This window comes from Pleurodeles waltl, chromosome 5, assembly GCF_031143425.1.
Source record: "Pleurodeles waltl isolate 20211129_DDA chromosome 5, aPleWal1.hap1.20221129, whole genome shotgun sequence".
NCBI classification, from domain to species: Eukaryota; Metazoa; Chordata; class Amphibia; order Caudata; family Salamandridae; genus Pleurodeles; species Pleurodeles waltl.
The window spans coordinates 1131843450-1131867342 of record NC_090444.1 but is presented as its reverse complement, the minus strand read 5'-3'; the positions used below and the strand labels follow the sequence as shown (position 1 = coordinate 1131867342).

Here is a 23893-nt window from a genome sequence, read left to right as displayed (position 1 = left end):
GCCATGTGTTTTTTGATGTTTCTTTTATGGGCATGTATGATGATTTTATGTGCCTTCTTTTAGTACTGTTATCTGGCTAATACTTATGTTGCAGGATAACAAGTAACCTACATGTTCTATGTGACTACTGCTGGCTTTCACAGAGTAATAGTACTGTTTAATGTTCTGACAACTGCTTGAGTAGTAGAGTATTACTAACATGTTATGTTTGGTCTAATTATGTTGTGTACAATACAGTTTATTTTTATATAACTTGGTGTTGTTGTTTTCTTTGTGGTGGGGTAGTGCGTCCAGTGTGTTGTGCAATCGCTTTACACATTGCCTCTGGGTTAGGTCTGACTGCTTGTGCTATGCTACCAAGGGGGAGAGCAGAGGTTATCTTGGAGGTGTAACTCCCTTGCCCTGACTAGAGTGGGTGGGTACCCTATCCAACCAGAAACCCCATTTCTAACAGTATTCATCAAAATCATTGTGTTCCTGTACAGGTGATTTCCGTCTTTTTTGCAGGCGTGTTTTCACAAAGTCCATCGGCGATTTGGGTGTGGACAGAATTGTATGTGTCCCTCCATATTCCACTTGCAGCTGGGCCAGATAGAGAATGTCATAAGGTATCTCCGTCTGCTGGAGCTTCCTTTTCACTGGCATTCATTCTTTATGGGCAGCCTACACTGTTGCCGTGAAGTCGGGGTAGAAGGCGATGTCCCCTGGTTGAAACATGGATAGATTTCTTCTCCCTCATGTGGCGTAGGAACGTATCCCGGTCTTAGCCATTGAGAAGTCTTGCAATGATGGGCCATTGCAGCACCCCCAGTGGAGGCTGGGTCTTCAACGTTTTGTGTGCCTGCTCCACCACCAGCAAGGTCTAGAGAGTGTCCGCTCCAAAGACTTCTCGCAAGAGGCTTTCCACATAACCCTCCATTTTTCTGGTGTTGGTTGATTCGGGCACCCCTGTGATCCATAAATTCTTTCTCTGTGACCTGGCATCTAGGTCTTCATTTTTCGCATGAATCAGCGCTATTACCTTTTCCATATTGAGGTATTTTGAGGTGATTGCTTGCAGTGCATCTTCGGTAGAGGAAGGAGATTTGTTGTTCTGCCTCAGTTATGCGCGTGTTCTGCTTGTCCAGCTTAGTTGCCATGTGATCCATGCAGATATTGAGTGTCTATCTTTCCGTCTATGAACTGGAGACTCTGCTGCATGGTCAGCAGTGTTGTCTCAAGAGCAGTCGTCCCCTGCTTCATCAGGTCATGGTCTGAACCGGGCATGGGGTTAAGCTGGGTCCTGGGGGCCGCCAGGACTCAAACATGAGGCACGGGTGATGCTTGTCCTCCTGCCCATCGATGCGGGATGGTGCAAGCAATGTTCCAAACACAGCAAGGAAAAAGGGAGGGTCACAGCAGTGCCCCAGATGGGGCCAACGAGAGCTCCTCTCGTGCGAGCATGCAATCGTAGTCCTCCTCACCACACAGTACACTTTTTAGAGTCTCCCCACAATAGGTGCCAGCAGGTGCTGCAGGGCCGGGCTCAAGAGTAATAAAGATGAATGTGTCTGCAGGGGGCGCACTTGTGTACACATGCTGGAGATAGTGTACCCCTGTCAGCTGCAATGGGCCCACAAGGCCCCAGTCACCATGTAATGTAGTCAGACTCAATTGGGCAGGGGACAGCCCTCTTTTCATGCCAGTCTGCCCCCCAGCTCCAGTCTGCTTGTCACATCCCAGAGGGAGGCAGCGCTGATCCCCAGGCAGAGACTCTGCAGGCCACCACCAAGCACCACACTTTACCTAGCAGAGCACCAGGCTGTCTTTTCAGGACCAGAAGGCCCCCGCCTCCAATCGCAGCTGTGGCGCGCTTCACCTGTGGCAGTAGGGTTTCTGTGCACGTGGGGCTCAGCTCCGCCCGCTACCGTCAGTAGGCCTCCACTGCTTCTCCAGCACATCTCATCAGCTGCACACTAGTGCTCACGGACCTGGCACTCAGGGACATGCGCCACCCCGGCCAGCCTCCAGTGACGCCAGGTCCGGGGTCTTGGCCACAGCTGCTCCGTTCGTTTGCAGGAGCACCATTAGTTCTTCCTCCTGCTCCCGCTCTCACCTCATGTAGGATCGTCCATCAGGGGCACTCAGGGCAGTGGTCCACAGTCCAGTGTTCCTCCAGCCCCTCTCTATTCGCCACTCACGGGCGCCATGATAAGCCTCTGCCAATATTTGCGCTTTCCATAACCATATCACAGTTCTGGCCAGTTTGGCCAGATCAATGTAGTGTGTATAGTCACAGGTGTTTTCCTTTTACAGGGCCGTTGTTATTGATGTGGGATGCATGGTTTTTGCTAGGATTTTGAGTGGATTTGTGCTCAGCAGAGTAGCACTACCGTGTGGCCATCTTGCTGTGGCTCTCGAGCACCTGTCTTTAAAAGAGCTATTAAACCGTTCAGAGATTCCCACTCCTGTGTCAGCATGCACGGAGAACTATCGTATAATTTTTTTATTATACTTCAGTAAAAAAAACATTAAAAAATGGCTACCCATGCATGTATGCGTATGAATGTGTGTCTCTTTGAATGTTTTTATTACACTGTATCACAACCAGATATTCAAAGATGGCTACATGTACATGCTTACTCATTTCTAGCCATCTTGCGATGGGTTATGACAAAGTATAAAAATAACCATTCCAACATATCTGCACACGCGTCTACAGGCTTACACATACTTAGGCGGCCATCTTTCAGTGTTTTCTGTTATACTTTATCAAAAATCATTCAAAGATAACAAACATTGACAAATCCACTGGCTCACAAGTCAGTGCCCGAACTTTTGGCTGTGCCAGGGCCTGTTATTACTGTATTTTGTTTTGAGTATATATTTAAAGTAGAGGAAAAGAATGCTATATTTTCTTTCTGGTTTTACATTTCCCCCAGAAGGCTTAAGAGACGCCAGGAATAAATGTTTTTAGGATGCCACTGTGTGGACTTTGATGTAAGGATGGATGTCATTAGAATTTTTATTTCATTTGCTCAGTACTTTACACGTACGTGCAGTACAAAAACTATACAATCAATATAACATTTTGAAAGTGCTAAATAGAATAAAACACACTGTTTATTGCTGAGCAGGAGACTGCCAAAAAGCCTATGGGAGTAAAACTATTTAACAACGCGAGAAGAGTGAGAGGCAGCATGGGTAGTACAACAGATTGAATTCAGAAGCATGAGCAGAATTAATAGAATGAGTTGTAAGGATGTGAGGGCAGAGGGAGTAATCGAAAGGACCAATAGAGTGTAACACAGCTAACTCCCGTGCTGGTCTGGCCAATCAGTGGACTGATTTATTTATTCTAGTATTTGATGCTATGGTCACTGGCTCAAATTCTGGTGGAGCCACTCAGTCTTGTAACCTTCATCTAAAATGAGTACGATGAGTTGGGTAACAATAAACAAATGCATCTCATTTATCCCAGGAGTCCTCCTTGTGGGTGAAAGTGCACTCTACATCTGTTACATTATGTTTATTATGAGATTAAAAAACAAGGCCGCAAAGCCTATCCCAAAAGGATACAGGGTAACCAGTGAAGAGTCTAAATATGTACTGCTGCAGTCAGCAAGTTTAAGGATTCGCTGAAAAAGCAACGTACAAGACGTACGGAGCCCATTATAAGACCGAGAACTGTAAGGAACCTCTTGTTAGAAAGGTTGGTAACCCTAATGCCAGTGGTAGGTGAAAAATACCTACCACTATGAAATACTGCACATCCCTGACGAGAAATACTCCAGGATGATAAACACTGCCCTCACTTTTCAATACTGTTATTTTGTTTTGGGGTGGGGGGGATTGTTTTCCCTGCCATTTTAAGATGTGCTGCTGACTGTAAATATCTGACAACCTTCCAGCTAGTCAGCCCTAGCTGCTGCTGACACCCCAAGTCATGTGGCATAAGGTGGTCAACTCTGGGCATCCTTAGCACATGGCGGGCATCCCTGACATCTCCCTAAGCAAACATCTGATTGGCATCTCTGGTATACAGCAAGTATCCCCTAAATCTCATGGGTGCCCCAGGCATTTGGTGGACATCCTTATCATGACCAGCACACCCCAGACATATAATGACCACCTATCGGTTTTCCTGTGCATCTCTGACGTAATGTAGGCATCCTTGGCATGCACATTTGAGGCAATACCTGAAGACTAGTAGTAAATATGAGTACTTGACGAAAATGACAGGCTGGTATTTTGGGACCACATTAGCTTATTTACCAAAAATTAGAAGCTGGGGGTTGAGGCCAAAACAGTGTAGTTTCAGAAAATAACAGACTGATGTTTAAGGAAAAAAACAAGAATGTTTCCCATATAAGCTGATATTTGTGTGATAATTCTTAACGAGTTTTGTTCACTTATTTCTGATGTTATGTCCTTGTTGCTAACAGACCCTTCCTGCAGTGCATGAAAAGAAGAGCCTGTTTCACATTTATTGGCCATATTTAAACTTCCTGTTAACTCTGTCCACTTTTTGGCTCCATTTATGTTCGAAGAGTAGGCGGGAAAGGATGTGCCTCGCTTGCTTTGCTTGCTCTTTAATTTGTGATTGTGATTTACACACCACAGCTAATCCTCTAACCTCGAAATGAACAGGGTTGGAAGGATAACAGTGGCAGGAGCAAGACATATGAAGCGATTCATAGCATTTCATAGTGAACATGTGGTAAGAGAAAGCAACAGATGGCGGACTGTTGGCTTTGAGTTGTGTTTGAACCATATGATAGAACAAGTGTAGGGTTTTTTGGAAGATAGCAGAGGTGGACAGGATCTGAAACACCACTCACAAGATAAGGTATAGGTATTCATTGGAAATGTATTTTGAAATGAAGACCAAAATGGACGCTAGTCAGTAATGATTAAAAGGACTGGTAACTGAAGTGGATACAAAACTGACGCGAAAATAAAGAAAACATCTTCATGGTGCTTAAAAAGAAAGTGAGGGTGTGTGCTATTTCTCTAGACAACATCTTGCTTCACACTTTAGCATTTTTTTAAAAAATCCAACCTTCAAGCTTGTGTTTTTTTTGCCTCCCTAGAAACACTACCAAACATTAAATAAACTGTAGCTCTGCATTCTTCATATTTATGACATTTCAGGAAAAAAAAATAACATGGTTATAACCCTCAAATTGCGTATATTCTTGTCAAATTACTGTTTTTCTGGAGTCACTGTTTGAATCAGTTCTTTCAAATGGACACTTTTGAGCTTTTCTGGGGCATATACCTGGAGAGTAACTATAAGGGTACCTGTTTGCTACTGTATGCGATGAATTATTGAATCTCATCTCCCTATACTGCAATTTGTATATCCCACCCATACCCCTTGTTACCTTCTTGCCGGTACTAAATCATTTTGGAGAGTAGTGCTTTATCCGATTAGGTTATTCACAATTTGATTACATACAGAGTTCTGTTTTTAGTTATGTTGTGGTGGCTTTAAATCATATTTTCCCAGTGTGCATAGTGTATACGGTTTTATATTTAGTCAGTGCACAAGTTGCTGTAAATATTTATCATTTTTTACTTTTAATTATACAGGTCCTCTTATTGCTTCTTCGGTCTATTCACTAAGAGTCAAAGGAAAGGAAGATCTGTGTCATGTAGACAAGCGAGACCATGAGAGAAGCCACCGTGGTTGCCCTTCTGCATGTGAGTGATACCAAATAATTACAATATTCTGTCAACAAAAAAAGATGTGCCACTAGTTATCACTATAAATATACAGGAGGAATTGAACTAAGTTTTCCCTGCTCATGCACGTTCCACAGTGGGCTGCAATATTTAACTAGGAAATTGACCTCTGTATTAATTAGATATTATAATAATTACATCCCTTTGTTCATGACTGATAGTCGAGAAGATGTTATGCAATAAAAACTCTTACCCGCCTGCTGTCCTGACATGTTTTACTGATAAGTAAAAAATTAAGTGTATGTGTACCCTTTATATATTGTCTGTCAAGCGTACTATGTTCCTATTCTTGATATTTTAATTTGGAATGCCTAAGAATGACACCTATGTGTTAAAATGTATATTTCTCATAGCAGTAAATCAGTGATCATTCCGCCAAAGTTGACTCAGCTATTCCTACAATATTATTAAATCAGTGTCAGTTAAAAATTAGAGGCTTCAGTATCAGGATAGATATAAGAGCACCTCGAGAGAGAATGCAATATGGCATTATACAAATGTGAATAACAGAACATGACATATTAACAAGTAACATAGTTGACTGTGATTTGTTGTGACACATTCACTGAGCAAAGTGCAAATACAGAAGCCAACCTACTGGGGATAGCCAACTGAGGAGTTTTATTGCATCTCATTTTTACAGTTCTACTGTGGTAGAGGTGTAACAGTAACCTAGGCATATTAAATGGTGTTTGGACAAAATATCGGAAACATAAATATCGTGGAAAGAATATTGTGTCAAAAATATTGAGGACAAGAATATCATGAAGTTCATTTGCTATGGATGAGTAACTTTTTACTATATGTAACTCAACAAATATGTACCTCAATAATACATATCTTCAAGGTATGTAGATCTGGAGTTGAGATTAGTAAATTCATACTTTCCTATCTGCAGTTACCTTCTCAATATTCTTGTACTTGATATTTTTGACATGATAGTCTGTCCACACTGTATTTGTGTTTCCGATATTCTGCCTGTGATTCTACTAAATACAACAATACAAGAAACAAAAGTGTAGAAATGTAGGTTTCTTGTACAGAAACCTAAATATATTAAAACCAGTCCCTTTCTTTAATACCAGGGACATGTTCTTTTAAAAGGAGTCTTTTCAAGGTGTTCCCATATTTGTAATGATTTCTAGGGGAAATACCAAGTCATCCTATGGGCCTCCTTGGATTTCTTCTCTGTATACGCTCAATATTTAACAGAAAGCCATCGAGTTTGGAGCCAGAATTGGAACGTAGAAGAGCACTGGGGAGGAATGATAAGGGTTTGTGTTGCAAAGATACTTACTAGGGGAACAAAGGAGCATTGAGGGGGGCAACCAGCAGACAGCATCCTTAACCCAGTAGTCCATACCAATAGTTGTGCCATTCAGTTCTCAGGTATTTACTGTCCTATTTAATTAGTGTATTTTTGAAATGAAGATGGGTAAGCTTGTGGTATGCCAAGCTATAATCATATCTCCGCCCTCACCTGTGCTCTAGGCAGATTGTCACTGATAATTTGCTGATCGAGGTCCATGTTCCCTGGCAACATGATAGAGGTTGATGTTCTGTAACTATTTAAGTGGTGGATTCTAATTTCAGTGGTGGTGACAAGTACAGGGGACTATTTCCCCAGTTTCTCAAGAGCATCATCTAAAAATAGGTAATTTATACAGTGAGATTGCACCGTAAACTCATCTGCTTTCTATGTATTTGCTTGCTAGTTCAGTTTTCCTATACAGAATCTCATACCCCAGGCCTGAAAAACGTCTAATTCTTTATAGCAGTGGACAAAACACTGTGATTGACTCATTAAAGATAACTGATACTTCTTTCATTGGCAGTCACAATATAGATAATGTTTGTGCTCTATTGTGTAAAGAGTCATTAAACTAGATGTTTCTTATAAGCAGCAGCAACTGAGGTAATTTCAGTCGTGATTAAAGATGAGGACGTGGAAGACAAAGAAAATGCGGAAACTAGGAAAAACATGACTAGTCCCACAGGTGAGTCCACTTACTTGTTTGGATTTGCAGGATGTACATCTTTGTGTGAGCTTCCTGTCTTACAACACGCCGGAGCAGGCTGTATATTCAGGTCATCATAATATACTGTACAATTCTTTCCACAACTATTCACCTACGGTATACCAATTTGTTTCAAAGAGAACTCCAGGTACACCTCTGCTGTCACTACTTTAGAGCCTCAGTGTCTCACATGGATTCTTCATCATTCAGATTTAAAAAAATAAGTCTCTCACCTACAGAAAATTAATGATATTGGAAAATTCTCCAGCGTTGTTTAACATTTCAAGTGGACATATAATTAGCTTTTTGAAAAGCTACAGTATCAACACAGGTCCCGACATAATATCCCTGATAAAGTCTTGAGGGCACCATGCTCATAAGACGAAACACTTGTTGTCAAAAGGAAATACATACCACATTGGAGATGCTTACTAAGAACTGAATGGGGAAGACAACCCATGCTGAATTATTTGCTCTTGTTTAATTTATTTATTGTTTTTTAACTTAAGTGGTGTGGAATAAGCACATGGACTTTGTAATGGTATGCATGTGTATGCCAATTATTGTTTAGGATAAAGTGGCTGTACCCTTGGGCAACAGGCAACTTCTATTGCTAAGCACCCAGTGACGTGTATTTTGATAACCTAATATCTTTGCTATTACGTTTGAACTGTATGACGTGTTGGCTCTAGTTCTCTCTGGTTCCACATTCTCTTTTCTCCATAATGTGACATACAAGTGGCTCTCAGATGTTTAGCCAATTCAAGAAGATTGGGAAGAGTTCAATAAGACTGCACAGAATTAGCTATATAGGTAAAGATTTTTTTTTTCTTTTTTTACAGTTGATGCATCTCAACTTAATAAGCCCACAAGTTTCAAGCTCCGTTTAGGTCTGACATTAGCCAATACCTTTTGGTTGTACTAGAATTATACATTTAATATACTTATAGGTGCTTTCAGCCATCCCTCTTAATCCATTGATTTGTTGTTGTGCACATTTTTCTTGTGTCCACTGCAGCATACAACAAACACCATGGGGCAGTGAATCTGCCCTTTTTACCCATTTGCTAGTTTCACTATGAATAACGTTTTTCTGCTCTTTCACTAGAAGCAAATGCACAAAGTATTTCTCACTGTCATAGACTGCCATGACTATATATGTACTTTGAAACAAAAAATACTTTTGCTTTTAGCCATGTATTGGTTTTTTTTTTCTGCTGATGAGTGTCCAGCACCTCACTCAAAAATAAAAGTTTTACAAAAAGCATGACAGAACAAGTCCAGCACTTACAAAATCAAAAGGATTGTCGGAGAGTACAAATGCCATATTGTAGAAAGAGAAGGTACTTATTAATTTGATAAGAGATAAATAGACTAATAAAAATGCGTCATTGGTTTGAAATCTCTGGATTTTGATTATCACAAACATGACAAGACCTTGAAATTTCCAGTTAATGTGTACCATTGATTGTGTGTCCCATTAGGGCCAACAAAACACACTTTTACTTGGATTGTGTGCGTCTGTGCATGTCTGTCAGTTGCCACGTTGTAGGATTTTCCACATGCATCCTTTATGGGTGACACCTGCTTGAGGGAGCATGCATCGATTAGTGCTGTAACTTCCTTGCTTGTTTGTGCCTAGAGCTGAGTGCTGGCTAATGGAACATCCATGCCTCAAGTACTTGATTTGCTGAATTAATGAATACAATAATAATTTGGCGAGTAGGCCTTGTCTTGTCAGTTCGCCAGGTATGTTTATAATGGACTACTGGTAGTTTGTGTTCCTGACCTCATTTCAGCAGGTGACTAGACTAACTCAGTCTTTGGTGATCCTAGGACAGTAGGACCATCACCAAAATGATCAGCACAATCCCTCCACATCCGACAGAAATGATCGTGTCGGTGGACTTTGAAAAAGCCTTCGATACAATAAGCTGGGAATTCTTAGATGCCACTATGGCACGACTCGGACTAGGGGAGAACTGGGGTGCCTGGGTCAGATTACTGTACACGCAGCCAACAGCCTGGGTTAAAACGGGAAAAACGATATCCAATAGCTATGAGATACACAGAGGTACCCATCAGGGGTGTCCTTTGTCCCCCTTGCTGTTCGCCATAGCCATAGAACCTCTTGCGGCAAGGCTCCGGGGCAAGGCCCCGGAATGGGGTAAATATCGGCAAGGAGCTTTCCACGTAGTATCTCTGTACGCAGATGATCTGCTTATTTACTTCCGTGATGGCCTGGAGACACTGCCCCCAGGTGTTTTGGATGTTGGAGGAATTTGGGGGCTGCTCGGACCTACGCATCAACAGGCATAAGACCCCTGTTTTCCCACTGGTCCGAGGGTCGAACCGACCACATTCTTGCCCTGAAGAGGTAGCATGAGCGCCGCATACTTTCCGCTACCTGGGAATACAGATATATCATGGGACGCAAGACCTCAGAGAGGGCAATCTGGGCCCAGCGATTAGAGCCTTACTGTCTAGTGTTGCCTTCTGGCGCTCCCTGCGACTCCCGACCATGGCACAGGTGTCTCTTATCAAGATGGTGGCACTGCCTAGACTGCTATACTATTTTGTTAATTTGACTATCACCCTCTCCCCCTCTTGGTTCCCACCGCTGGACACGCTGCTCAGGCAACTTATATGGGATGGTGGAAGACAATGAGTGGCACTGACCACTCTGAAACTACCCAGAGATGCCGGGGGACTCGGGGTTCCTGACTTTGAGTTCTACTTCCTGGCAGCCCAATTGCAGTGGCTGGCGAGATGGCTCAGCGGAGTGGGGTTGGAGGAGCTGGGGGTTGATGGAGGAATGCCCAACGATAATGGACTAGTGACGGGATTGCTCCTACCTGCTGTTCGTGGCATTAAGAGAGGAGTGTTACTGAAGATGGCCCTTGCCAACTGGCGAAGAGTCCTTAGAAGAACCCAAACAAAAGTACCTTATGCTCCGGCTATTTCACTAGTGGGATTGCCTTGTGGGGACCCTCTCGTCAGCTTTACAGAGGGAAGATTACGCTGTTGGACTGCTGCGGGCCTGACCACACTGGGGGCACTGAACAATCAGGGATCAGTGATACCATTTGAAGACATTGTGGAGCAGACTGGCCTGCCCCGAGGACAGTTCTTGACTTATGAGGAACTATTGGGAGACTATTGGGAGTCGTCCGAACTCTGTGGACAGGGATAGAGGGCGAGCCCCCCACACACAAGGTGTTACAGACTAAGCTCTCCATTGGTGGAGGCTCACACCTGGTCTCCTGGTTGTACAAGTCACTGTTGACAACGGTACAGAATCTGATGGATGGCCTGCGGACTAGGTGGGAGATGGACCTGGGTAGACACCTCACGGATGAGGAGTGGAATAGAATCCTTGCATATGCTCCTCGGGTCTCTCAAAACACCGACTGAAATATATACAATACAATTACTCACATAGGACCAACCTCACTCCAAGGCACCTATCACTCATTTACAAAGGGGCTGGAATGGGGTGCCCAAGGTGCCATCAATTGAACGCAGGATTTGGGCACATGACATTGGAATGCCCACAGCTGCAACAATTTTGGAGGGGAGCTATCCACAAAATTAACAGTACACTACATAGACACCTTGAATCCTCAATAAAAATATGCCTCCTGGGACTCTTTAATCGGGCGCACCACAAGAAAGTAGGCAATAGATTTGTAGACCTAGCACTGGCACTGGCCAAACGTAGAATATCCATAGCATGGAAAAGCGCTGAGGGTCCTGACCTCTAGGAATGGACCCGGGATGTCACGAGATGGGGGAGAGCGGAGCTTAGCGCCTTGATGAGAGAGGAGAGTGAAGGGATGAGGCGTAGACCACTGGCCCCACTGTGGTCTGAGGTGATGGACAGCTGGGAGGATAGAGCCGTAGGAGTTGAATCTGACTCCGGGAATGATACTGATAGCTCTGTGATGAGTCTATAGAAGGGAAGGCAGGACGGGTTATTCGGTGGCGCCTCTAAGAGGCGAGATACAAGAGTAAATAAACCCTCCCCCTTGCTCAATCAGCCGGGGTGCAGCATGTTCAGTTGCACCATACCTATTGATCATACATATGTAGGCAGATTGTTTCTTTTGATTATTTTTTGGTTCTGTTATTGGCTTTGATCCTGACTACCCCCACTGGAAGCGGAACGCAAGACATGAACAGGCAGGGAAACCCTTAGAATGTAGAAGGGCGCACTATGGTAGCCATAAGCCAAGGGATTACAAAAAAACGAACGTTACCACCCAGTGTCCCACATTACCTAAGAAAGCTACTGAAAACCACTGAACTTTTTAATACAGTAGGAATGCATATAAAGGGGTGATAATTTCAGTGACTCAAAGGTACTAACATGGTACGATTGCACTACGCTTGACCTGTGTGACATGTGTACACAGTATATATGTGTATTATGAAGTGTGATGTACAGAATACCAACTATCTGATGTACCTGACTGTACTTTAATTGAAAAGCCAGTAAAATAAAAGTTCTAAAAAAAAAAATGTTCAGCACAACACACTCTTTCTGTTTAGGTAATCTCTCGGTTCCCACACTAGGTTAGTGGGGACCCGAAAATAACAACCCCTCCCACCACTCAGTTTATTTTTAAGCTCTTTTACATCTGGAACTTTTTTTTTCTTTTTTATACAGCTGGGATTAGTGTGTATTCTAGAGGGCTTGATTCTGCAGTAGGCGTGCTAGTCCTGGAAATATATAATGCACTATACCCTCTAGGGGCTATATATTTGGTTGTATTGTATTACTTTCTACCATTCAGTTTTCGTGTGATTATGCCTTCTAGGGGCTAACTATATGGTTACATGGCCACGTTTCTTACAAATTATATTTTTAATGTGGTGTCCTCTAGGGTCTGTTCTGAGCATTACAGTCGTCCCATAATGCTTTGCAGGGCATTATTTTACAAAACATTTTTGCTAATAACTCAGCCTATGGTGGTCCTAGGACAATGGGGCCATTTTCAAAATGTTAGTTCACCTCAACCTGCTTTTTCTGTCTAGACAATTTCCAGGTCTCCACACTAGGTTAGTAGGGATCCCTCCCCACCATTCAGTGTCTTTTTAAACTCCCTGTTAAAGGCTGTAACAATTGTTTTACAGCTGAGAGTAATTTGTGTTTTAAAAGTCGTGTTTGCAATGTCATTGCAGTAGGCCTGCTAGTCCTAAAAATGTGTAATGCATTATGGTCTCTAGGGGCTAAGATATGATTGCACTGCATTACTTTTGGCCATTTTATTTTCATGTGGTTATGTCCTCTAGTGGCTAACTATATGGTGATGTGACCATGTTCTTTTTACAAATGCTATTTTCATTGTGGTGTCCTCTAAGAGCTGTTCTGAGCATTACAGTCTAATGGCAAAAGTTTATGTCTGATAGAGGTTTTTATTGGGTTTATATGCTAATTTTATATGTTTTATTAATCTCTCTTTATTGCAGTTATGACCATGATTCAGGCCAGCTCAACATCCTTATTGCACTATGACTGTTTGAACACTCTTGCTATATTTTGTTGACCTTTCTAGTTCATTTCTCATTACTCCGTGGCTGTCTTGTGTCTTTTATTTGGGAATCGTGTTAGCCAGCCAGCAACTCCAATGGTGGAGTGGTGAAAGTGGTATTCTATTGTAATTAGCATGGCAGATTTAAATTAGGATGCTGAATGGCAACATTTTCATTGTTGTTATTCTTTCTTCTCTCCCGGTCATCCTTCTCCGTGTTGTTGTTCTTTCTTCCTTGTCATCCTTGTCCATGCTGCTTTTTTTTTTTCTCCCACACCCTGTGTAGGTTCATGTCACAGCATGGGAAATCCGTGCTAATTTCACTGTGTAGTGCATAGTACTGGTTGTGGTAAAGCAATGACTAAACCACAGTACTTCCACAGAAAAAATGACTCTATAAATTAGGTCCAACACGTGTAACTGCAAACAATCTCAAAACAGGCAAACACTGACTTTCCCATCTGACCCTCACCCATACATAAAGTCAAACAATTATCACTTAAATGTTGAGAAAGAAAGGTCAAACGTGCATCTTCACCATGCATTTCAAATACCTCTACTTTCCAGATTCGTTTTTGAGAACTCTTGTTATTTATGTAACCACACTTCCAAAACTGTGCCAACTGGTTCAAACGAAGTCACAGACTGTAATCCCAGCCAACATAGGTGACCGCTATGGAGTACAGACACTGAACATCAGTGGTGGGAAAAGGGCATCAGAAGTTTCTATTGGAGATGGATTTGCACATGGCTTGGTCCAAACTCAGGTGGGATGGTGGGCAAAAGAACAATGGTTTGGAATACTACCCCAAGCAGTTGTCAGTGGTTAGACATAATGCAATCATTCCTCCCATCACCTTTTGTGTGTTTGATGGCTACATCATACCTAAAAAGGAGCCTCTGCAAGGCTGATCTGATAAAGCCCTTTTCTTCTCGTTCTTTTGTAACAACTGTGTCATGGCCTGTTCTGTGATAGCGGTTGCTCCTGAATGTATTGTACTTCTATTAGATTGTATTGTATTGTATTCCAATTGCAGTTATATAGTGTTTCTTAGTCCTGAAAAGTCTCTGAAGCTCATTATCTATTGGCAGCACACAACTACATTGGTTGTGATTCTTTGGACGGTTGTAATTTTGTAATGTCTCTTTTGTGGGAAGTGTTTCTGTATTGGGTGCTGTAGGATGCATATGCTTACAAGGTAGTGTATGGTTGGTCAGTTATGGGAATACTGTTGGTGGTGTTTGAGGAGTAATTTGGGGTTTTGCATGAGTGACAGAGGCTTTTCATAGGATATGATTGCAAACAGGAAGGTGCTGTTATGTGGAATTAAGCAAAAGAGAGTGAGAGATAGATTCCCTCGTTCTTGATGGAGTTTTGGTGCCGTTCTGCCGTGGAAGGATCCTCAGTTCTGTGTTAATTGTACAGTCATGGTGCAAAAAGATCTGTCTGCTAGCTTGTGCGATCCTTCATTTTCATTTGGGAAAGACGCAGTGTTTTTAACCACCTTCCTGAATTACAGGGAATCCTACTTATTTCTTGTCATTACTGTGAGGAGGTTATGTAGCTTTGCTGTTTGTATGGAAAGAGGTTCAACCAGGATGTTTTCTGTAGGCGAGCTCTGAGCCAAAGTAACAGTCTGGAACAAAGGTTTCTGTTCTAAGAATATATTTGCAGTTTTACTTGAATGACAAAAGCTCCCTTGCCCTAGATGGCACTGTGAGCTGTGCAGAGTTCCACAAACATGACTTGTCATGATTAGGCAGTCAAGTGCTTGGAGAGCTAATCTCATGTGATCCCATTGGCGAAGATGTCTCTTATTTTGCTGCTGCATTTTGGATTCTCTTTGGTCTCCAAAGTAGTGAAATTAAGTCTGGCAGGTGGACTCTATTTACTTAGTTAAGACAGGATATGGCAAAGGTTATAATGGCCTTGAGCTTATGTGGAAAACGTTGGTAAGAGAAAATGCTTTTGAGAATTCAAATGATCTAGAAAGAGCTTATTGGTTAAATTTAGGAAGGTAAAGGCTAGACTGGAGGTCATGTTCACGCTCAGATTTCTTACATCAATATGTTGTTGTGGTAGACCTACTTCCTGGGGGCAAGATAGGTGTGAGCTAGGGTGAGATGGTTGTAGGGTGGTGCTTCCGCCTGCAGGCTACCATCTTTGATTGGGAAGAGATTAATTTAAGAGAAGTATTTAGTAAGTGCCATTATTGACCACTGTGTTCCTTAATGTTGCTACATTATTAAAAATTAGAGACTAATTCCCTAGAATTTTGATCTTAGAGTCAAAATACTATAGCTGTCAAGAAAGTACTACATGCATTAACCCCTGCTCCTCTACACTTATTAGGGGATAATATACTGTATAGTATTGTATTTCCATTGATATAGTGCATTATAATCCTCAAGCATAAGAGCGGTAGTACACACTACAATGTGGATGAGTGCTCGATTGGAAAAGTACTTAATTGCAGCATGGTATGTGTGAGAATTTTTTTTTTTGTGTTGTGCAGGAGGGACCAAAGTGGTGCTTCTTTCTTATCTCACGGCACCCAGGCATGTAACACCTGCAGTCAGGGCTGGACTGGCCGTAGCGTGCATCAAGCTTTTTCCCGGTAGGCTGAAAGGGGTGGGGGGGGACGTTTTTTCAGCAGTGGGGGCCAGTTTTTTCAGTGATGTAATATTGGCCCCAGTAACAAAAGAACAAAAGCAGCAGTGCTTCAACTGTTTTCTCCCGCCCCAGGGGCTGGTCTGACAAAATTGCCAGGGCTGCTTTGGGTTCCAAGTCCGGCCTTGCCTGCAATAGGCATGGAAAATTACATTGTGTGCTACATTTATTTAATGTTGTGCCTGATTCAGTGACAAAGGAGGAGCCCAATGCATATACTGGATACAAGCAGTCATGGCAGCCACTCCATGTTATATCCTGCTGCCGTAGGTGAGCAACCTGCTGGTATGCACTGTGTTCAGTCAGCCCAGACTAAGTGATCTGGAAAGTCTATCCAGTATCGACAGGGAATAACCTACAGAATGCACAGGGGAATCACATCCTTAATAAATGCCCTTTAGGGGTGATCCAAGAGTAACAGAGGAGCAGCCGCAAAAGTGCACTAGTTATCCAGGCAGGATTAAGAGAGACCGAGACACTGGACACAGGAAGACAGGATAAATACTCTAAGGGATCTTATCTAGAAGCGACCAAATAGCAGCCCCCAGCATGCATTAATTATAGTCAGCAAACATACATTCAGCCACCATAAATGCCTGAGGGGGTCCACTCATGATTGACAGCAGGAAGCCCTTGGCTTGTAAAGGATACAGCTACCGATCATAAATGAGTTAAAGAGTATGTTCAAGAGTGATGAACATTTACATACAAGCATGCTCAAGAGAAGTGCTGCTAGAGTGAATGCTAATGAAATACTTGATGAGATCAGAGATTCACTAGGTGGTGGGAGTTGTTGAGGTGCGCATTGCTGCAGTTCGATACAGCACGAATCCTGTTTTTTGGTTGATCCCCATTGTTTTGTAGCATTTCATAGGTAGACATTCAGTTTGATGGGATTCCCTGTGCAAGAGGTGAGGTACTGTAGGGAGATGGGAAAAATATACTCTGTGCGTTATTAGCTGATACTAGAGACATTACAGGTGGCTTTCAAGGCTTGGATCATGGCAAGAAGATACCACTGATATTAGACCTATTTGGAAATTGATAGCACCTTTTGTTGGGAGAGGGGCTCTAGGAGGTCTCTGTACAAGTGCCATGCCCCCCCCCCCTTCATTCTCAGTGTACAATTGGACATGCACTTGCTTGTGTTTGAGAGGTAGTGTTACTCATGTCAATTTTCCATTAGGATCTAAGGAGTTAGACACGACGTACGCGAACACTGACACAGTATTTTGTTGCGTGTGTCAGGTGTCTTCTCCTTTCTCTCTATAACCCTTGGATTAAATGCACTGGATGAACAATGAAATGCTTGCATTATAATAAAATTCTGAATGTTTTAAAAGAAACTGGGCCCAACCGTTCATGTATTCACTGTCTCCTTTGATGTCACTGGTAGTTTACCCTGGCCATCCAATTTGTAACCTAGTCATGTTTAAGAAAAGGAGCCTGTAAACATTTGAAGGGTGAACACTTCTGCCAGAGATGGCACTTGGGGAGTATACAACTTATCCATCACAAATCTTACTGTCCATAATTATTGAATGTGGCTGTGATTTGTGGGGCTCCATGCTGGGTAAAATGCTAACAAAAAATTACCCAATGCAGTATTTGCATATTATGGCCATCATTATGAGTCTGGCGGTCTCATGACTGCCAGACTCTCAGTGACTGTCTCACCACCAACCGCCACATTATGAGTGTGGCGGGTTGGCCTCTGCCACCCCGACACCCCTCGCTGATACCGCCAGGGTGGTTGGACCCTCCGGGCCAGAGATTGACATCTTTGACCCTGCGGTCCAATGAAGACTGCTGGTGGTATTAGGAGTCAGCTTTCCACCAGGGTTTCCGCGGCGGTAGCACCGCCGTGAAAACCCTGGCGGAAAGGCTACAAGAGTAGGACATTTCTTTCTCCCTCAGCAAGCCCAATACTCCCTCAACCCCTTACCAGAACAGCGCCCTCCACACCTACCAGAACAGCTCCCCCACCTCCCTACTAGAACAGCACCCCCTCCCCGCATACACGCGCACAGACACCCACACGCACCCCGCATACACTCATTCACCAACACACATACACGCATTCACTTACATGCAACCATACACGCACTCACTCACATGCAACCATACACATACACATACACATACGCACTCACTCATATGCATCCATACACCCACTCACACGCATCCATATATGTATTCACTTCAACAGTCATACATGCATTTAACCACGCATACACACACCCATGCACACACGCATACACACACACACATACACACTTGCATTCACACATGCGGACAACACCCACTCACACAAGCACACACAACACACCCTTACCCCTCCCCTGTCGGACGCCCAACCTACCTTGTCCGTCGAGGAAGTTGTCTGGCAGGGAACAGGCGCTTCCAGCAACGGCATCCCCCACAATCAGGACATCGCCAGGCCATATTACAGGTTGTAATACGGCTGGTGGAGTCCTTTTAGCGAGGCGGGCCGGTGGTGGAACCACCCAAGTGCCTCCAACCGCAAGCACGATTACTGCAGCATTTCTGCCCAAAATGTAGCGGAAATCGTGCAGTACTCGTAATATGGTGGTTGGAAGACCGTCAGCACTGGCGGTCTTCTGGCGCCCACGGCTTTGGAGGTCTTGTGAAAAGACCGCCAAAGTCATAATAAAGGCCTATATGTGTCAAAGAAAATTCTGTCTCACTTTTTTATTTGATTCTAAAAAGTGTTCACTGCAAAAATGACATGGCCTGTGACTCCCAGAGATAATCCACAAGGGGATCTCCATACATCAGCTATGGATCCAGGATCCCGAAACAAGACAGAACTCCAGAGTATACCATATTACACATTCAGTTTTAATACTGATCACATTACAAAATTCCCACCAAGAGAACAAGAAGGTGCCTTGCTGAACCCATGAGAATTACTAGATAGCCTTCTTGACTAACACAAATGTTAACTGTTTCGGCTAAGCAAGGTAATTTTTAGCTTTGGTTTCACGGATGCTAACTGTTGGAAACGGCCCTTTTTGCAGGGTCGTCCCCAGTCTTTTTGCCTCCCTCCTCCTAATTTTTCTGACCTATTGTTGTTGGCTTTTGAACTCTGAGTACTTTACCACTGCTAACCAGTGCTAAAGTGCATATGCTCTCTGTGTAAATTGTATTGTTGATTGGTTTATCCATTATTAACATATTTGATTTACTAGTAATCCCCTAGTAAAGTGCACTATAGATTCCCAGGGCCTGTAAATCAAATGCTACTTTGGGCCTGCAGTACTGGTTGTGAGCTGTAATCATTTCTCAGACCTGCCACTGCAGTGTCTGTGTCTGCAGTTCTAACCTGCCAATTCAACTTGGCAAGTGTACCTACTTTCCAGGCCTAAACCTTCCCTTATCTTACATGTAAGCCACCCCTAAGGTAGGCCTTAGGTAGCCCCATGAGCAGGGTGCAGTGTATGGTTAAGGTAGGACATATACTAATGTATTTCATATGTCCTAACAGTGAAATACTGCTTAATTCGTTTGTCACTGTTGCAAGGCCTATCCCTCTCATATGTTAACTTGGGGGCTGCCTTTAAATATAATTAAAGTGTAGATTCCCTTTGGGAGCGGATAGACATGGAGTTTGGGGTCTCTGAGCTCACAATTTAAAATTACATCTTTTAGTAAAGTTGATTTTAAGATTGTGTGTTTGAAAATGCCACTTTTAGAAAGTGAGTCTGCCTGTTTGTGGATTTCCTGTCTGGGTCAGTTTGACAGTTGGGCTGTTTGCCCCTCTCTCTAGACAGTGACACAAAGGGAGCTGGGGTGTAGCCTGCACATCCTTATGAGCCATCTGTGCTAGGAGGGAGGGGAGGAGTGGTCACTCACACCTGAAAGGGCTGTGCCTGCCCTCACACAATGCAGTCTCCTACCCCCTGGTGTGTGTCTTGGGCCTGGCCTGGGCAAGGCAGGATCTCACAAACAAGAGAGACTTTTCTTTGAGGTAAGCCTACTTTAAAGAGCAAAATGGGTATAAGAAGGGCACCCAAAACCACAGACTTTAGATCACTTCGGGAAACCAAGAGGAACCTCTGCCTGGAGAAGAGCTGAGGAAGAAGAGCTGCCCTGCCTGTGACTGTGCTTTGTGGATCTATCCTGCAGTGGCTGCTTCTGCCTGTGCAAGAGGACAAAGACTGGACTTTGTGTGCCTTCCTGCTTGTGAAGAACTCTCCAAGGGCTTGAAACTGAGCTTGCTTCCTGTTGTTGAAGTCTCAGGGACAGCAAAGACTTCTCTCTGCCGGCACCTGGAGCCTCTGCTGAGACCCCTGCCCTGCCAAGTGGTACCCTATCCAGTTCCTGGGGCCTGGGCCAGTGAAGCTGGTGGACCAAGGATGGAATTCCACGCACAGATCGCCGTGCAGGGAAATTTCCGATGCAGCCTCCGAGAGCGGCTAAAAGAACGACGGCTCCGTGGCTGAAATCAACGCACCGCCTGCAGTGCGGCTGTGAAATCGATGCACACAGCTGGAGAAACTACGCTCTGCATCGCTGACGGAGGCTGCAACGAAGCAACATCGCTGGGTGCGGAAAAACACAAGCCTGCCCGGGGTGTTTTGTCCAGATCGACGCATCTCTCTCCTGCGGGGAAATAAACGACGCACGCTGATAGGACCGGAGAAGGAGAAACGACACACAACGTCACTTGCGTGTGAGAAATCGACGCACTGCTTACCTTTTTTGATGCACACTCACCCGTGCGGGTTATTTTGACGTGACCCAGGTACATTTACACGCTAACAGCATTAGCGTTGTGTTTCAAAGAACCTGAGGACTCTTTTTGCTTTTTAAATAATAACTTGGCTTGTGTATGGTGGATTTTTGTCGTTTCGGTCTTGTTTTGTTTAGATAAATATTCTCTATTTTTCCAAACCTGTGTTGTCGTTTTGTAGTGTTTTCATTAAGTTACTATGGGCCTGATTACAACTTTGGAGGACGGTGTTAAACCGTCCCAAAAGTGGCGGATATACCACCTACCGTATTACGAGTTCCATAGGATATAATGGACTCGTAATACGGTAGGTGGTATATCCTCCACTTTTGGGACGGTTTAACACCGTCCTCCAAAGTTGTAATCAGGCCCTATGTGTGTTGGTACAAATACTTAGACCTAGCACTCTGAAGTTAAGCCTGCCTGCTCGTGCCAAGCTACCAAGGGGGTAAGCGGGGGTTAGCTGAGGGTGATTCTCTTTTACCCTGACTAGAGTGGGGGTCCTTGCTTGGACAAGAGGTAACCTGACTGCCAACCAAAGACCCCATTTCTAACACTAAGACATAGCATACCAACCACTCATAGTTACAAACGTAAGGCTAAGTTAGCATGCACAAGAAGTCTTGTCAGTAGCAGGTTACTATTACGTAAAGACAGGCAAATGCATTCCAGTTTTTTACACACAAGCACTTTTCGGTAGAGTATATGAATGATTTTATGGGATTTCTGATGTCATTGAGGTTTTCCAATGATTTTTCATGTTATTTTTATTGTTAGCACCTGATCCGGTCATCACATCTGTATTTTCACTAAGTGAAAAACCACGAAATGAAATTAATTTCCAAGAAGAACCAGAGCCTGAAGAAGAAAACATGGGTAGGAATCATAGTGCCCAAATGCAAGAAATAATGTGTGATAAACCTGCTGTTATGAGCCAGTCTATTTTGTAAAGCACCGATGATGTCTAACTTATTGTGGGAGCAGTGACTGAGCAGACGTACTAAGCCCTCTTGTGATTGCAAACCCAACAGTTTGTGAAATCATTGGGTTTGAAACTGCAAAAGGTTTCTTTTTAAAAACTATAAACACCCTTTTACGTGTCGGCAAATTCTTTTTAACTCATGAAAGGGGTTTTGTAACCCTTTACGAGTCGAAAAAATGAGGGGACCTGAAAGGGGTATCCCATCCCATTTAGAAGTGATGGCGAAAGGTATGAATCAATGGGTTGTGTCTACAATTGCTGAAAACTTCCTAATGCAATTTCCATTCCCTAGGTGTGCTTCAGTAGCATAAGGCCCTTGGGATGATTTGAGGTGGTGTCACAAAACAATTGTAATATGTACAGCCTCTTATTTCATACAAAGCTCTTAGATTTCCAGTCAGTCACAGACGCGCGAATGCAGTTCTTTCAATGGCTCTTCTCTGGAAGCTGCCAGAGCTGTATCACGTATCCTACCTCTGTACAGAGTCTTTGCAATGATGTAGAAGTCAACAGTGCAGCCTTGTTCTTCAAAATGGCGCTGTTCACAACGCATCTGCTGGCTCAGTAATTGTGTGAATTATTGAAGGATGGATGCTAGTGTAGCTTGAAACCACAGAACACCACTAAAACTGCAGAGTAGAGCCCTGAGAGTCCAAGGAGTAATAACCCCATCCTCGCTCCATTGATGGCACAGTTGAACTGCTAAGTCTTTAGTAAGCCACTGACGACTGAGCTCATCTTGAAATCGTTTCATTGACCTAGATCGTGGGCATGCTTATTTTAGATATTTTTATTGCCCCTCTTATGGTCGCCATCTTTTGTCTTGAAAGCACTTTGCAGCAGTAGTTTGGTTACATTTGTCCATACAGTATAGGTATAAGTTCAACAAATAGTTGAAATTGGCATGTGTCTTCTATAGGTGGTTTATATTTATAGAGTTGTGTCTGGTACCTCACAGACACAATACTGAGTTCCTGGATAACGTGTAATTCTGTAACTCTGGCAGGAACTCAAGTAACCAATTCCATGGTAAGATTTTAACATGCATTTAATTACATAGAATGAGATAATGCACACTTAATAAAATATTCCACGAGGGAAAAGAAAAGGGGATATAAGAGAATATCTTAAGTCTTTCCCTCCACCCAGTATGGTGGTGGAGAAGAGCTAGACCACAAATTTTCCTTAAGATACTGAGCTGCTCTTTCTGGATGTAACTAAACAGCACTTTTGCTGCCTGCCTGTACCGAATTGTCCCCTAACATATAAAAGACCCACCTTAAATAACATAATCAGTGAGATTCGGGGGTTCGAGCTTGTAGATCTTCGCCAGTAAGTGTGCCAACTCATTCGAGAGCCTCACTTTCATCTGCTGCGTGAGAGTCATCACATTAGGTGATTGTCACTAATCCTTTCAGTTGAGCCCATCAAGCTGTCCTCCCGCTCCTCTCCCCTGCTCTTTCCCTTGCCACCTAATTTCAGGCATAATCTCCCTCAGTAGCCACATGCTCAGGATCTAATAATGAAATGTGATGCCAACATACTCTTGTTTCACTGCAGCAGTCCCAGAGGTTTCACGAAGAACCCAAACAGGCAGCGCTATTTAATGTTTCTGAGTAGCACGAATGAGCCGTGCCACTCCACCTATGCGCTGCTTCTCCTGCAGTTTATTCAGGAAAAGCGCCACTAACATCCCCACCTTCAATGGCACTCTAGTGTCCATGCAGTGGCTTGGCTCATGCAGGCATAAAAGATGTTTCTTAGCGTGAACTGCATATAGCTGCGTACACATGAAGCTGAATAGTTGCATATATGTAGTTGCCTGATTTGTAGCGTGAAGTTGTTTGACTTTGTGTTCAGAGCAGCTTTCAAATTCACTGGCTGGGGTGTGTTTAATTATTAATTTTGCATATTGTTTTTCGTAATAACAGCTGATCCAGTTATCACATTTGTGTGTTCACTAAGTAATGAACCTGAGGATGAAATGAATTTCCAAGAAGAGCCTAAATGTCAAACTATGGGTGAGTAAGGATTGTGGTCAGTACTGAAAAATAAAGTGTAAGAAGGTGTGTGTCTGATTTGTTCACTATTGGGAACAACCCACATTACTCTTGCCCCTTCTTGCAGCAGTATTCGTGTGTAGAGGTTGTTAAATTATAAATCTTGGTTCTTCTTATATTAGATGATTTATTTATTACTTTTAAT

The 23893-nt window shown here is 43.3% G+C and overlaps 1 protein-coding gene across 6 annotated transcripts in view; it reads left to right on the top strand.

The window, feature by feature from the left end:
• The window catches only part of LOC138296313 (zinc finger protein 583-like), a 136491-nt gene that overhangs the window by 60879 nt on the left and 51719 nt on the right, over positions 1–23893 (top strand). For 3 of the 6 annotated variants that reach the window (XM_069235342.1, XM_069235346.1, XM_069235344.1), the window contains exons 3-6: positions 5575–5685; positions 7632–7724; positions 21484–21582; positions 23620–23709. In XM_069235342.1, coding sequence (XP_069091443.1) covers positions 5575–5685; positions 7632–7724; positions 21484–21582; positions 23620–23709 — 393 coding nt within the window. Of the gene's footprint in view, positions 1–5574; positions 5686–7628; positions 7725–21483; positions 21583–23619; positions 23710–23893 lie in introns of all 6 variants that reach the window. The other 3 variants (XM_069235341.1, XM_069235345.1, XM_069235343.1) reach the window with 1 other exon arrangement.